Below are 15,541 nucleotides of genomic sequence, written 5' to 3'. Positions count from 1 at the left end.
AAATATAAACAAGTTGTGAAAAGGGGACTGAAATGTTCTAGGGATCACTAATAGATTGTTTGCCTCTAGCTCACGATGGAGGTTGATGGTAAGGTAGAGTCAATTATGAAGAGGACAGCGTTGGTAGCCAATACCTCTAATATGCCTGTTGCTGCTAGAGAAGCCTCTATTTATACTGGTGAGTATATGAATTGGAATAAAAGCGATTAACATATCTGTTCTTAAGTTTAAATCTAGCACCAAACTTTTTCTTTGCCAAAGAACTTTTCTTTCATTCTAAAGTACATACACACAACCATGTTCCTAGAATATTTTTTTTAATATTTCACATATTATTATATCTTGAGAATATGTCAATTTAAGACATTAATAGAGCTGCCACAATCTTTTTGATGACTTTAAAATGATGTATCTTCTACTACTGGTTTTCCTTTTTTCATTACCTGTTTTACCATTGCTCTATCTCTGAATATATCTGTATCTCTATAACTTGAATTATCAGCTTTGAACTGTAATACTTTGAATATCAGTATGTTTATGTATTATCTTCCATCTTTGCTCCCACTTCCATCCAGCTTTTGGTGCTTTGATTTCTACATTTTCAGGATTTATAATGTTCGTATTCTGTTCTATAACCATAAATCCAGTATTTGTATTAGCCTTAGACCTAGTGAAATGGAGTCATGCCCACTGGCAGTCCCTCGACTACAGTTTTTCCATTTGTTTCATGGTTGGACAAAATTTGAATTCTTGTTTCTTTGTAAGTCTGGGTTTTTTCAGCTGCCTTTAAATTTTAACAGTTGGGCAGAGTATAAAATTTTTTGATCAGTATTTCTTGCCTAGAGAACCCTTATTTCAGCATTAAGTACTGGGGAGAGATCTGACGCTGGCCTACTTTTTTTCCTTTTATAGGTGATTTTTCTTTTTACCCAAAGGAATGTCTCTTTAACTTTGAAGTCTTTTTTTTTTTACTTATTTTTTGGCTGCGTCAGACCTTCATTGTTGGGTCTTCGTTGCTGCGCACGGGCTTTCTCTAGTTGCCACAAGTGGGGGCTACTCTTCATTGCGTTGCACGGGCTTCTCATTGCAGTGTCTTCTCTTGTTTCGGAGCTCGGACTTTAGGTGCGCAGGCTTCAGTACTTGTGGCACATGGGTTCAGTAGTTGTGGCTCGCGGGCTCTAGAGCTCAGGTTCAGTAGTTCTGGCACACGTGCTTAGTTGCTCCGCGGCATGTGGGATCTTCCCGGACCAGGGCTCAAAACAGTGTCCCCTGCATTGGCAGGCGGATTCTTAACCACGGCGCCACCAGGGAAGTCCTAACCTTGAAGTCTTATAACTTTATTAGGATATATCCCAGTATTGATAGTTCTGATAATTTTTTCCTGAGACATAGTATACCTTTTCAATCTATGAATATGTCTTTTATTTTGGAAAATTTTTGAGAATAGTTTCTGAAACTTTTTCTCTTCCATTATGGTTATCTTCTTGAAGCTAAACATAAAGCGTCTCCTTTAGCTGTTTCCATATGCATCATTTCCTCTCTAATTCTTTTTATTTAGCCTTTTATCCATTTTTTAACAGGATAATCAACGTGTATTCTTTGTATTGCTTCCAGTGAAGCCTTTATGTTCTTCTAGCTCTTTGCTGAGTTCTGCTGGCTCATGAAACATCTTTTGTGATCTTACTGTATACTCCTTGAGATTTTTATTTTGTGGTAGGATGCAATATTAAGATTTTCTTTTATTAATTAATTGTGGTCACAGTTTTCATTTGTTTCTTGGCAGGTTCATTGTTGTACTCTGCTCTTCTGTCTCTTTTTTTCTTTTATTTTTGTTCCTGTGCTGATGTTTATTATTGCTATTACTCATCTTTGCAGGAGATGGGAGGGAATGGTTGTTACTATGGTCCAGGGTAGCAGGAATTCTTCCTGGTAATCTGTGAAGTTTGTTATAGCATAGAGTTGTGTAAGTTATTTTACTTTTTCTTTCCTGCCAACAAAAATCCGCAGCTACAAGGCCACTTACAATGAATTCTTTCTCTTCTACCCTGCCTCATTCACTTTTTACTTACTGAAAAGGAGTGCCTTCCTTTTTTTTGGGTCCCCATCTCTCTACTTCCCCTTGATGCCAAACTGGGTCCAAGGAACCCCTGCCACTAGACCTGTACCCCTTTTACTGTGTTCCAGACAACGGATTCTTGGTTTTACCCCTCAGGATGTACCTTCTGGTTTGCAAAAGCTTAATCTGAGATGTGCAGCCTCAGGTGAATTCTTGGTGTCTTTCCACTCCCTTGTTTGTTTTTTATCTCATTTAGTTGGCTTTCCTCATTATTTTGTTGTGAAGCTAAACATGGCCCCTAGTTTTTGACTATGGAGTTTGTGTTTCTGTATTTCTTGTTCTCCTTGTTTGGTGGTTACTCTTATGAGAAGAAGGAGAAAGTGACATACTCATCTACTATTTTAGGACAAGAAGTCTACCTACTTCTTTTAAATGGCTGCACAGTATCCCTTTGTATGGATATATCGTAATTTATTTAACCAGCATCCTTTTAGGGGGCACTTGGATTATTGATAATTTTTTTGCTCCCACAAACTTCACACCATAAAACATTCTTAAGCATGTTTTTTTACACTGTGGCTTTGTATGTTTTATGCGCATGTTTCTTTGTATTTTTGTCAGGTAAGTTCTTAGAAGTAAAATTGCTAAGAATACAACTGTTAATATAGATTTTAGTTTCTAATAGCTCTTCAAAAGGAATAACAGTGGACAAGAATTCTGCTTCTTCACATACTCACCAATGCTAATTTCTTCAACACTTTCTTATGATCATTATCATACAGAAAAGTTGAAAGAATATTACAGTGAATACCCATGTACCCCACACCTAGATCTGATAATTAGCATTTTACCGTCCCTGCTTTATTAGATGCCTATTCGGTCTGTATTTCTTACAGTGAGCTAGCATCTTTTCTGTGTGTATTCACCATTTGAAAACTGCCTTCTGTCCATTTTTGTATTGGTAGTAGTTGTTTATCATATGGAGGTAAAGTTCTTTGAAATCAGTCTTTCATCTGTTATGAGTTGCAGATATTGTCCTAGATTGCTTATCTTTTGATTTTGTCTGAGGGTTTTTTTTTTTTTCTTGTAGGCACTGATATCTTTAGGTCTATGAAAGTGGTCTATGAGACTTCTTTGAGGTTTAGTCATGTGTATCTGTCTCTTCTATCAAGTCTTTTTAATAAATATGTACACACAGGCATTAGTGAATGTTATCACAGAGACATAGCGTATTTGTATAAGAGAGGATCTGATTCTACCATCAGATTGAAATATGTGATAATTACTGTGTTTTTTAAGCCTTAATAATGATAAGTGGATTTCTTAAAGACTTTGTTCCTTGGATCATATTTTGGAAGCCTAAGTCAGTATTTTTTATTCTGAAGGATGTGATAAATAGTAAAGTTCTGAGTTTTCCAGCAACTATTTTGTTTTACTTATATAAGCATCTGTTTCTTTACTGGTAAAATAAGGGAATTAGGGCAGTAGATTTGCTGGAATCTACTGTTGCTTATGATGTAGCAATAAATATACATTTCTAATATCTTAGAGTTGTATAGTACTTTGTACTTTGCAGAGGGCATTTATAGAAATCTTTTCATCTGATATGTGTAGATAGATAGGGTGAGAGTTATTCCATTTTCACAGATTAGGAAACCACACTGGGAAATGAAGTTATTTTGCTAAGATTAATGACAGAATAGGAAGTAGAACCCAGGACTTCTTTCTGTATATTAGCTTCTTCTAAGTGGTTTACTGTATGTGATTTTACAGGAGAGGACCCAATCTGCATAGCAGAATGATCTGGATAATTAAGATTATTACTCACGTTAATAACATTTGTTACTTTTGAAAAATAATCAAACAAGCTAATTAGTTGAGGATTTTTTGATGCCTATGTCTAATTATCTCAACAATGAATGGGAGGAAAGTCTTTTCCTACTTTTAAAAATGTATACTAGGCTATGATAAACCCAAACATATAATTGCTCAATATAATAGACATTTATTTCAGATGATCCAGGCAATCTTCATTATTCTGTCATTTTTGGGCTGGGACGCAGGCTGAAAAGAGCTCTTTCATTTCGACACATATCTTCCATGGGTCCTGGGAGTTCTCGCCCTCTCAGTAAGCCAGAAGGAAGAAGTAGCATGGAAGGATGTGTGGCTTGCCTGGTGGTGGAACACATGACTCTTACATTCCATTAGATAGGGGTCAGTTACTTGCCACATCTAAATGCAGAGGAGGCTAGACAATATAATTCAGCTGTGTGCCCAAAAGAAGCAGCACAGATTATGGTGAACAGCTTGCAGTCTTAGGAACTTATTGCTTTAAATTTTTCTTAAGGATGAAAAAGTCAGGATTATACTTTATAGGATTATAACTTGTACTATTCTTCCCAATTTAGGAATTACACTGTCAGAGTATTTCCGTGACATGGGCTATCACGTCAGTATGATGGCTGACTCTACCTCCAGATGGGCTGAGGCTCTTAGAGAAATCTCTGGTCGCTTAGCTGAAATGCCTGCAGGTAAGTCTTTGTATTGCTTATTACATAAGCAAGACGGTTAGGATTTGGGGATTGGTTTATAACCTCTCCTTAAAATTTCTTTTCATTTTTCAGATAGTGGATATCCTGCATATCTCGGTGCCCGTCTGGCCTCATTCTATGAGCGAGCTGGCAGAGTGAAATGTCTTGGAAATCCTGAGAGAGAAGGGAGTGTCAGCATTGTAGGAGCGTAAGTATCAAAACTGCACTTTTCATAAGAAAAAAGGTTATTTATTTTAAAGAGACAGTATTTAGCCCCCCTGAGAGCAGTGATTTTTTTTTTTTTTTTGCGGTACGCGGGCCTCTCACTGTTGTGGCCTCTCCCGTTGCGGAGCACAGGCTCCGGACACGCAGGCTCAACGGCCATGGCTCACGGGCCCAGCCGCTCCGTGGCATGTGGGATCCTCCCGGACCGGGGCACGAACCCACGCCCCCTGCATCAGCAGGCGGACTCCCAACCACTGTGCCACCAGGGAAGCCCGAGAGCAGTGATTCTTAACCAAGGTTGCACTTGAGTCATCCAAGGAGCTCTTTAAAATGCACATGTTTAGGTCATCTCTACATGTTCTGGTACTATAGATTTGACTTGACTGATTTATTATATTCAAGTCACAATATCATAGAAATAATTTAGAAAATTATAGACACGTTAAGGTAAGACTGTATCATGATAAAAACAATGTGAAGATTCACGATCCCCACATAAAGCCATACTTTGTTCTCAGACCTCTTCCTTCCTTCCTGTTTCATCTGTTTGATTAGAATAGTGAAACAGATTATAATTAAATCTGTCTCATTTCTCAAACTAGAAGGTGTTTAATAGTTGTCATTCTTAATTTTCAACTTAGTACTGGTTTTTATTTAAGATTTTTGTATAAGATTTTCTTTCCGAAGGTCATATTTCTAAAGTTATTTACATTAAAATTTACTTGCAAAAAATTGCTTTTATATACAAGTTATTTTCCATAAGCATTTCTAATGACTTTTTCTTCTTTTAAATTTAGAGTTTCTCCACCTGGTGGTGATTTTTCTGATCCGGTTACATCTGCTACTCTTGGTATTGTTCAGGTATATCTTTCCCTAGTGTAGTCAGCTTCTGAGCTCCACCCCACCCCAGGCTGTCCTCATGTTATCCACATCACTGTGAAGTATTTCATTTGGTTACTGAAGAGTAGGCAGCGGTAAAGTCTGTTTTAGCAACATTGTTACTACTGAAAGTCTTCAGTGCTGTCTGTTCTTTCTTAGCTCTTTTTCTAGAGTTTATAATAGATTTAATATTCTGTAAGTGGAAAATACATCCGGGTAGCAAAGTTTTATTCGTGTTAGAGTAATACTACACTTCGAGTTAGAGTAACCCTAGGAGTAGAAATAAATGGGCCCAAAAAAGATATAATGGCAAAAGCCCCATAGAAGTTTCTCCTCGTGGTATGGTCCAAGGCAGGTAACCCTATTAGAGGGCAGCTCTTTTCCATTCCACAGTAATCCAGAACCAGCGCTTCTTCTACCTTGGGCTCCACCTAGCCTGGTAGTTGTCTGCATGTGGCTGGTACAGGCGGACTGTGTAGAAGGCACACCTACTTTGGGCTCAGGCCTGGTCACTCCACTCATTCCGTTAGCCACACCCAGATGAAAGCAAAACTTGGAAAGTGTAGTTTCTGCCTAGGCAGCTTCCCGGTGACAAGGGCATGAATTCTAGTGGATAGCCAGCCAACTTGGCCATTAAAAGTAAGCCTGGGGGCGGTGGGGGGCGGGGATGAACTGGAAAATTGGGATTGACATGTATACACTAATATGTATAAAATAGACAACCAGTAAGAACCTGCTGTATAAAAAATAAATAAATAAAAAATTTTTAAAAAGTAAGCCTAAATGAAAGATGTATATAAATCAGAGCTATAATTTTTTTAATGTTGATACATTTATAAGCATATGTATTATTCATATGGGAAAAATAGAATATTTGCCTATATTTCTGTCAGTTTCAGATAAAAGGACGTGGTAGAGGCTAAATTTACAACTTTCAAGATGTTTAACCTTTGCTGAAATTTTGAATTTTTAATTGCCGGGAAATGGGGAGCAAAGTTAGGAACGCATAAAATACATATGAATGTTTGGCCTCAGAAAAATGACTGTCACATCTTTTAGGATTGGCCCTTAATGATAGGGAACTGAATTTATTCAGAACATTTAGAGGTTTTCATTAAAGTGAAGTATCTATCTTAATAAGCATTTTGTGGTTCATCTGTTTATATTGCACTGTCATAATCTTCAAAGGAGTCAGTGTTTTTGCTATCAGATTTGACATACTATTAAGGAAATTTTGATTTGTAGATATTACCCATACTGAAACTAAAAGAAATACATTTTCCTATTTGCAGTTTTATTCTATTTCACGTATACTTGTTATATACTAAAAAGATAAATAATTTGACCAGAAAAGTATAGAATTGCATATTTAGGACAAACAAATACATTTCAATACTTCAAAAAAAATTGTATTTAAGAAAAATTTTTATGTTTTGTTTTTGATTTTGTCTTTAAATCAGGTATTCTGGGGCTTAGATAAGAAACTAGCTCAACGGAAGCATTTCCCGTCTGTCAACTGGCTGATCAGCTACAGCAAGTACATGCGTGCCTTGGATGAGTACTATGACAAACACTTCACAGAGTTTGTTCCTCTGAGGACCAAAGCTAAGGAGATTCTGCAGGAAGAAGAAGACTTGGCAGAAATTGTACAGCTTGTGGGAAAGGTAGGTTGTAAAATCTTGTGGAAGACAGGTCTGTGAGTTGCAGTGAAGCTTTTTAAGGACAAACAGAACCTTGGATATGCGGATTCTTGCTGGGAGAATTAGTATTTATTAAATATTTTTTAAACTAATAGGATTTTAGATTATTCCTTTATCCAGAAGATATTTGAGGGACCTGCTTGTGTTATGGAAAGTAGAAAGATGATTGGTGTTTAGATTACTATTGAATAACAAACCACTCTGACATATAGTGGCTTAAGTAGTGTTTTTTTGCTCATGGTTTTTGGGTTTAGTGGACTCAGATGGGAAGTCTTGCTTGGGTCCCCTCATACAGTTTTTGCAGTCATATGGTGGCTGAGACCATAGTCATTTGAAAGTTTCTTCCCTCACATGTCTGGTGCCCGGGCTAGGATGACTGGAATAGCTAAGGGTTGGCTGGGCATTTCTCTCTCAATGTGGTGTTTCAAAAAAAATCAGCCTGTTTGTGTACCCACGTTCATAGAAACATCTAAGCACTAAAAGGTGGGAGCAACCCAGATGTCCTTTGCAACACACTCACGTGCGCACGCGCACACACATGCACACACAATGGAATTAATATTCCATTTCAGCCTTGAGAAGGAAGGGAAATTCAAACACATGTTGCAACATGGATGAACTTTGAGGGGACATTATGTTAGGTGAAATAAACGAGTCACAAAAAGACAAATACTTATATGTAACGTATCTGAAGTAGTCAAATTCATAGAAGTAGAAAGTAGAGTAGTGGTTAACTGGGACCGGGAGGGCAGGAGGGGAGTTGTTGTTTAATAGGTATAGAGTTTCAAATTTGTAAGATGAAAAGTTATGGAAATCTGTTTCACAACAATGTGAACATACTTAACCTACTGAACTACACTTAAAAATGGTTACGATGGTAAATTTATGTTATATGTTTTCACAGCAAAATCCAAAAAAGAACATCAATCAGGAAGCAGTTATGAAGTGAATTTATTATTTTTAAAAATTTTTTTTTAATTTTTATTTTTTTTGCGGTACGCGGGCCTCTCACTGTTGTGGCCTCTCCCGTTGCGGAGCACAGGCTCCGGACGCGCAGGCTCAGCGGCCATGGCTTACGGGCCCAGCCGCTCCGCGGCATGTGGGATCTTCCCAGACCAGGGCACGAACCTGTGTCCCCTGCATCGGCAGGCAGACTCCCAACCGCTGCGCCACCAGGGAAGCCCCTGAAGTGAATTTATTAATGATAGGTGATAGTGTGTTGATTATGTGGTTTCTGCATGCTAACTGGTTAGAACTATTGGTCCCACGTTGTGGCAGTAAATTTCTAAAAATGTATTTTTTCCTCTTCTAGGCTTCACTAGCAGAAACAGATAAAATCACTCTGGAGGTAGCAAAACTTATCAAAGATGATTTCCTTCAACAAAATGGATATACTCCTTATGACAGGTAATCTAGCCTGATTTTCTTTTTTTAATTTGAGGATATTCTATCAAGTTTTGAAGAAGGAGCTGCCTACACATTAAAACCCTCCCCTCGGGGCTTCCCTGGTGGCACAGTGGTTGAGAGTCCGCCTGCTGATGCAGGGGACACAGGTTCATGCCCCAGTCCTGGAAGATCCCACATACCGCGGAGCGGCTGGGCCCGTGAGCCATGGCTGCTGAGCCTGCACGTCCGGAGCCTGTGCTCCGCAACAGGAGAGGCCACAACAGTGAGAGGCCCGCATACCGCAAAAAAAACCAAAAAACAAAACAAAACCCTCCCCGCCTTTTTTTTCTCATACAGACACACTCTGACTCAGTGTAAAGGTTTATTTTATATTTTCATAGCAGACATCTAGTGATCCAGTATGTTCCCTTATCTTGAGTTGGCTCATTTTTCCAGTTATGACAGTGTTTTCACTCATTATCCAGCCATCTTTAATTAGATTAAATTGTGGCTTAGTGTACGGAGCCTGGGGATCATTGCCTCTTTCAGAAGCTTTTCTCACTACCTGTTACCACAGCCTGTGCCTCTTCTACTCTTTTCCTAAATAATATACTTTCGTGCCTCATTTCCCAAGAGTTATATTCTTTGTATATTTATTTATTTATTTATTTATTTATGACTGCATTGGGTCGTCGTTGCTGCGCGCAGTCTTCCTCTAGTTGCAGAGAGCGGGGGCTACTCTTTGTTGCAGAGCACGGGCTTCTCATTTTGGTGGCTTCTCTTATTGCAGAGCACAGGCTCTAGGCATGCGGACTTCACCATTGTGGCACGTGGGCTCAGTAGTTGTGGCTCGTGGGCTCTAGAGTGCAGGCTCAGCCGTTGCGGTGCACGGGCTTAGTTGCTCCGCGGCATGTGAGGTTTTCCTGGACGAGGACTCGAACTCATGTCCCCTGCATTGGCAGGTGGATTCTTAACCACTGCGTCACCAGGGAAGCCCAAGAATCCTATTCTTTTTCTTTCTACTGAAGTCCCTGTCGGACGTCTCACCAGTCCCTGCTACTCCTGCCCAGTGCTTGTTTTTCATTATTGTCTCTGCTACTTCCATGGCTTATTTAAAAGTTCCCATTTCTTTTAAACTTTAATCATTTGAACCCTTTCATCATAGGCTAGTTTTTCTCCCTCAATCATATTTGGCCCTGTATAAGACTAAAGTGGAAACTGAACACATAGGAAGATTACCAGAATGTAAGACAAGCAGAAAATATGACAGTATAATCAGTAAGGCTCAAAAAAAACCTATCAGGAACTTAAGAAGCTCTAGGAAGCATCCACACAAAGATATCTCCACAAAGGGAAAATCATTTGAAGAGAGTGTAATTGAGAGTGTGCATGCAATTGTGTATGCAAGTAAGTTTAAATGCGTTGGAAATTTGATTAGAAAGCATGTGATGCAAGTTGAATATTAACTTCTGTGTCTTCATTATTAAAAGATATGGGTAAATGAAAGTGAACACATTAATGGAGAAAGGAAATGCTTATTAACTTTAGGAAATTGCAGTTCCCTGCTTTCCTATTATTTATTAAACCTTCACCGACTGTCACAAGGGAGTCTTTACAACTCAGTTATTTTACCATTTGGGTAACTGCTTTAACTGCACTGTACAAACACAAACCCTCAGAGGTCATTAGATTGTAGCAGTACTGTTTCATTGTTCTTCCTGTTTGATTGTGTTAACAAAAATTAACGTCACTCTTTAAATAAAAGAATACATAGCTCCACCCCCTATTCCTGAGACATCTCTGTCCAAAAACTCTGGTTAAGTATTATTGATCTTTTCCACTATTCTTTTTTCATTCCTTATGTATCATGCAATAAATGTAAGTAGTGTGCATATCTAAATAAAGAAGTTAATGCTCTGGTATTTTACAGATGAAGTAAAAACTATGAACTTGCTTTGGATTTTGTTTTTGTTTATTATTGTGACTTTCATTTATCCTAGGTTCTGCCCATTTTACAAGACAGTAGGGATGCTGTCCAACATGATTGCATTTTATGATATGGCCCGCAGAGCTGTTGAAACCACTGCCCAGAGTGACAATAAAATCACATGGTCCATTATCCGTGAGCACATGGGGGAGATCCTCTATAAGCTTTCCTCCATGAAATTCAAGGTATATTTGTTTCTACCATAAACTTTTTTTAGTAGTTTCTTTTTGATTTTTTAAAATATTTGGGTCCCAAACCTGGTGTGTGAAACTGGCATTTATCATTTTCATACATGCTCGGGTTATGTAAAACCAGAAGAGACCTCAAAGCTATGTTCAAATAGGAATTCACATGGTAAAGACTATAGTATGTCACATCTAAAGTAAACGCTGACGTGTTTTCCCTTTTGTCTTAACTGCCAGGCAATTTAGAGCTAAAATCATTGCTAAGCAGCAATTATGTTACCTCAAGTGCCTGTTAATATCTAATCCCGATGCTCCTCTGAAACGATTTCTGCTGCTTACTTCAAGTATCCTATTACACATCATTTTTACTTTTAAGTAGACTCTCATTCTTTGGGAAGTACACAAGACATAAATAGATAATTAAGTGAAATTATCTGTAGAAACTCAAATGTGTAAGATTGTTTTTAAAATACTTAATCAGTTGAGTTGTATTTAATTATTTCTAAGTCATGACATCCAAGTATATTTACTAATCTCCTACTGAGAAATTAAGAGTGATTCTCTGAATGTGTATGTTATGTATATAGTGTTTGCATTATAGTTTGGAAGTAAATTTGTATAGACACTCACTGTATCAAGGATTTTAAAATATTCACACCCTTTGAGTCCTGTCTTTCCATTTCAAAACATATAGCCCAAGGAAATAATTAGAGATTTTGATATGGATGTATGTAAAAGATTGTATATTAAACTTTTAAATGTCATCCAAAAGTGAATGGAGCCATTGTGGCATGTACATTACAGCAAAAATATTATAAAGGCATTAACATCTTTTTTTCAAAGAATATCCAAAGACACAGGGAAACGCTTATGGTATAATTAGTGAAAAAAGTTGGTTGCAAAGAAATTCCATATGTAATTTGATCCAAATTTTATTTTTTAAAATTATACGTTCATAGGAAGATGATAAAAAAATATATGCAATAATATAATAGTGATGACTTCTGGTAGTATAACTAAAGGTGCTGTCTTTTTTCTGTTTACAGGTATATTGTATCAAATTAACATTTCAGTTGTTCTTTAATATCATTAAGTATTTTTCTATAGCACTATTTTGTGGCTGGAGAATAATATTTTCCTATTCTTAGGCATTTAGGAAATTTCCAGTTGTTGGTATGGACAGCTTTGTTCATGTAGTTGGTTTTGTGTATTTTCCTAGTATATGTTCTCAGAAGTGGAATGATTGGGTCAGAGGGCTTAAACACTTTAAGGTTTCTTTCATACATTTTACTCAATTAAGTTGCTTTCCATACAGATTTTAAATGGGGTGCATTTTGAGGTTATTTTAGAAATTTTACTCCCCCCGTCCCAAGGTGATACTACCAGACCTTGAATAGTAAATTCTGTTTTGATTAAATTCCAACTATCATATACACAGAGAGGAATGCATCTAATACACATTGCTGCGTAATTCCCTAATATTTTGCATATCGTTGAGGGTAAATCCATTGGTTGTTGAATACAGTTAGCAAGGAAGACACAGAACGGAAATTTTGTCTTCTGTTTGGTTGGACGACTACTTTATACATTTCTACCCTTAAAGGAAAAAAGAAAAATAAGGTTAATTCTGCCTCCTGCCTGTGTTTTACCAGTGTACCTCAACCTAGTACTCAAATACAGTAAATATAAATAACTCACTATGTGTTCTAAAAATTATTTTCCAAAGGTAAATTGAATTCTGTCATGTCTTCTTTCAGGATCCAGTGAAAGATGGTGAGGCAAAGATCAAGGCCGACTATGCACAGCTTCTTGAAGATATGCAGAATGCATTCCGTAGCCTTGAAGATTAGAACTGTGATTTCTTTCCTCCTTTTCCTTAGCAAGCTCTCATATGTGTATATTTTCCTAAATTTCTCATCTCAAACCCTTTGCTTCTTTATTGTGCAGCTTTGAGACTAGAGCCTATGTGTGTTATCATTTGTTTCCCTGTTTATTTGGTAGGTCTTATATAAAACAAACATTCCTTTGTTCCAGTGTTTGAAGGGCCTCCCTGATCCTTTCTCCAAAGTGGTGAATGTAGTAAATAGGATATACAATGGCTACACTACTGTAAACGTGTATGTAGGATGACGTCTCTCCTTGTCCTAGGTTTGCCCTTTCCTCATCGCCATTAAATTGTAAACAGGACTACCGCGTGTACTCTCTTTGCAATGGCTTTGGAATGGAAGGCCAGACTTCTATACATTTTGTCAGGTTCATTGTGAAATGACTCAACATCTGTGTGGTAAAGTTATTTGCAGCTTAGCATTTTGCTAAGTAACCTGCTTTGTAGGAAATACTTACTTTTTTAAAACATGAATAATTAATGTTTCTATTATGTGTTGCTTCCCCCAGTATAAATCAAGAATATTTGTGGGAAACTGTTGAGAACTGTACTGTTTTTAAAGCAGGCATTTGTGGGACTCAGCACAATAGATGAATCAGTGACCTCTAAAAAAGTGAAAAAGAAGCCAGGTGATCAAACTTAGATTAACATCATCTTGTTAAAGCCTATTTTACTTCACTAGGAAAAATTCGGTATCAAGGACTATTATACTACATTACTAGGAAATTCTTTTTAAAATTATGTTTAAAACAATCACCGAGAACTTGATCCACATCACACCCTCTTTTTTTTCCTCAAACATCGTAGAACCCTAAGCTTCTAAGAATCATGTGGCAATGTGATAGGCAGTAAAATGCCACAGAGAAGATATTTAGTAGTGGTTAAAGGCTGTTTGCACCTTTAAGGACCAGCTGGGCTTTAGTGATTCTTGGGGCCAGAGTGGCACTATGTTTTTACAAGATAATGACATGTGTCACATGTTTGTTTGTTTGCTAATTGAATTTTTGAACAACCAGCTTCCTGATCGTAAAAAATATTATTCTTTCACATGGTTTTTGATTCACTGGCTCAAAAGATTTCTCAGAATACCTGTAGCTGTAGCAGCATAACAGTTTCCATTCTGTTTCATAGGGATGAAGTTAATTCTTATATCTGCTGATAACAGAATCTGGGTCATGTGAAAAAAAGATCATTTCTTCCTATCTTTTAAGTATATGTTTTAAAATAAAAGTTTCTGTGTTTGTATGATAAGGCACATTAGGTAATGTATTTCTTTTGGTCTGTTAAGGAAAGATGCAGTTAGAGAATTCAGCTATGTTTGTTTAAATCCTTGCAGATTACATGTTCTTACAGTGGCCTGCTGTTCAGGATAAGTATTCTGCCGTGTATCTTTTTTTAACCTTTCAGAATATTGGAAGATAAAAATTGTGCAGTGATTTGTTGAGACGTGGATGTAATGGTGCTGCTGAATCAGTTTGCTTTCCAATGTGGCCTCCTACCCAGAGGCCCTAAGACCAGTGGAAATTAAAAGAATTTCAAAAACTTTCAATTCCTACCTTAAACCTACCAGCAAACTAGGATTGCGTTAGTAATGAATGATATGACGAAGAAAGTTTGACCAAGTTTCTTTTGTGTTTTTCTGAATTTGCAATGTACATTCTTACTCCTTTTTAAGAATGTTGATGTAAGGGTGTGAACATGCTAGAGAAACTGCTCAGAGCCTCACTGTAAGTGTCCCTTCACCCATATGTTGTAGAATTTCACATTGGTCACTGATCATATTTCTTTAGTAAGAATGTGTTAAAGTTAACAACAGTCTTTTAAAAAGATGATGCAGTTCTATATTTATTGTGCTGTGCCTGATCCTAAGTGGAGCCAGTTAACAAGTTTCATATGTATTTTTCCAGTGTTAAATCTCACACATTGTACCCTTTGGAAACTTCCTTCCATCCTGACGAACGAATAGAAGAGGTCATATGTATTGCCTTCTTATCCTTGAGGTTTCACTATCTTTATGTTAAAAGTTGTGTATAATTGTTAAAATCTATGAAAGAATAAAAAGTGGATTTAAATTAACATTTTTCCTTTTTTTTGTGGGTGTGGCAAGATCTGCTAAAAAAACGTGCCACCTTATTGTATTTCGGCTTGTTTTCAGTATGAACTTCAAAGTTTTTCATTTCCCTCTTTATAGATTGTTACTTAAGATCATGAAATTGAATTGGCGCCCTCACTATAGACTGCAAAAAGTCCTATAATCATGTACCACTGTGATTTGGAAATATAGTACATGGAATCCCATAGCATTCTGAATATTACTTTAAATTGAAAAAATGAATGGTTTCTAAAAGTAGACTTATAAATGAAAGGAAATCAGTGTACTCATCTCTACTTTTGGCAAATGAACTAAAGCTTTGTAATTCGTAATTCTGCAAGCCAAATTATTTAAGATCCAATGTAGCAACATGGTTTTTATTTCCTTAAGTGTATTTTTAACAATTTCTAAAGGAGTAAGAAGCAGTGTGAAATGAAAAACTCTACCAACTTTATGTAGAGAAATACTTAAAAATTCATGAGAAAGCTTATTCATTATAGAATGGGTGATTTTTATTTTTTGGTAATAATCCAATATTTTCAGGTTATTAGTTTTAATGTATTGCCACAATATAAGAGTATGAAGAAGGGAACCAATTTTCCCAGGTGAGGTATG

At 37.0% G+C, this 15,541-nt stretch overlaps 1 protein-coding gene across 3 annotated transcripts in view; it reads left to right on the top strand.

Moving 5' to 3' along the window:
• The window catches only part of ATP6V1A (ATPase H+ transporting V1 subunit A), a 55,593-nt gene extending 40,683 nt beyond the window's left edge, over positions 1-14,910 (top strand). For all 3 annotated transcript variants that reach the window (XM_004272049.4, XM_049710318.1, XM_033432142.2), the window contains exons 8-15: positions 70-178; positions 4,465-4,587; positions 4,681-4,795; positions 5,610-5,673; positions 7,152-7,355; positions 8,704-8,798; positions 10,778-10,949; positions 12,707-14,910. In XM_004272049.4, coding sequence (XP_004272097.1) covers positions 70-178; positions 4,465-4,587; positions 4,681-4,795; positions 5,610-5,673; positions 7,152-7,355; positions 8,704-8,798; positions 10,778-10,949; positions 12,707-12,799 — 975 coding nt within the window. In that variant the 3' untranslated portion in view covers positions 12,800-14,910. The remainder of the gene's footprint in view (positions 1-69; positions 179-4,464; positions 4,588-4,680; positions 4,796-5,609; positions 5,674-7,151; positions 7,356-8,703; positions 8,799-10,777; positions 10,950-12,706) is intronic.
• The last annotated feature ends 631 nt before the right edge of the window (positions 14,911-15,541 follow it).

This window comes from Orcinus orca, chromosome 5 (genome assembly GCF_937001465.1).
Source record: "Orcinus orca chromosome 5, mOrcOrc1.1, whole genome shotgun sequence".
Classification (NCBI taxonomy): Eukaryota; Metazoa; Chordata; class Mammalia; order Artiodactyla; family Delphinidae; genus Orcinus; species Orcinus orca.
This window is presented reverse-complemented; position numbering and strand designations above follow the sequence as displayed.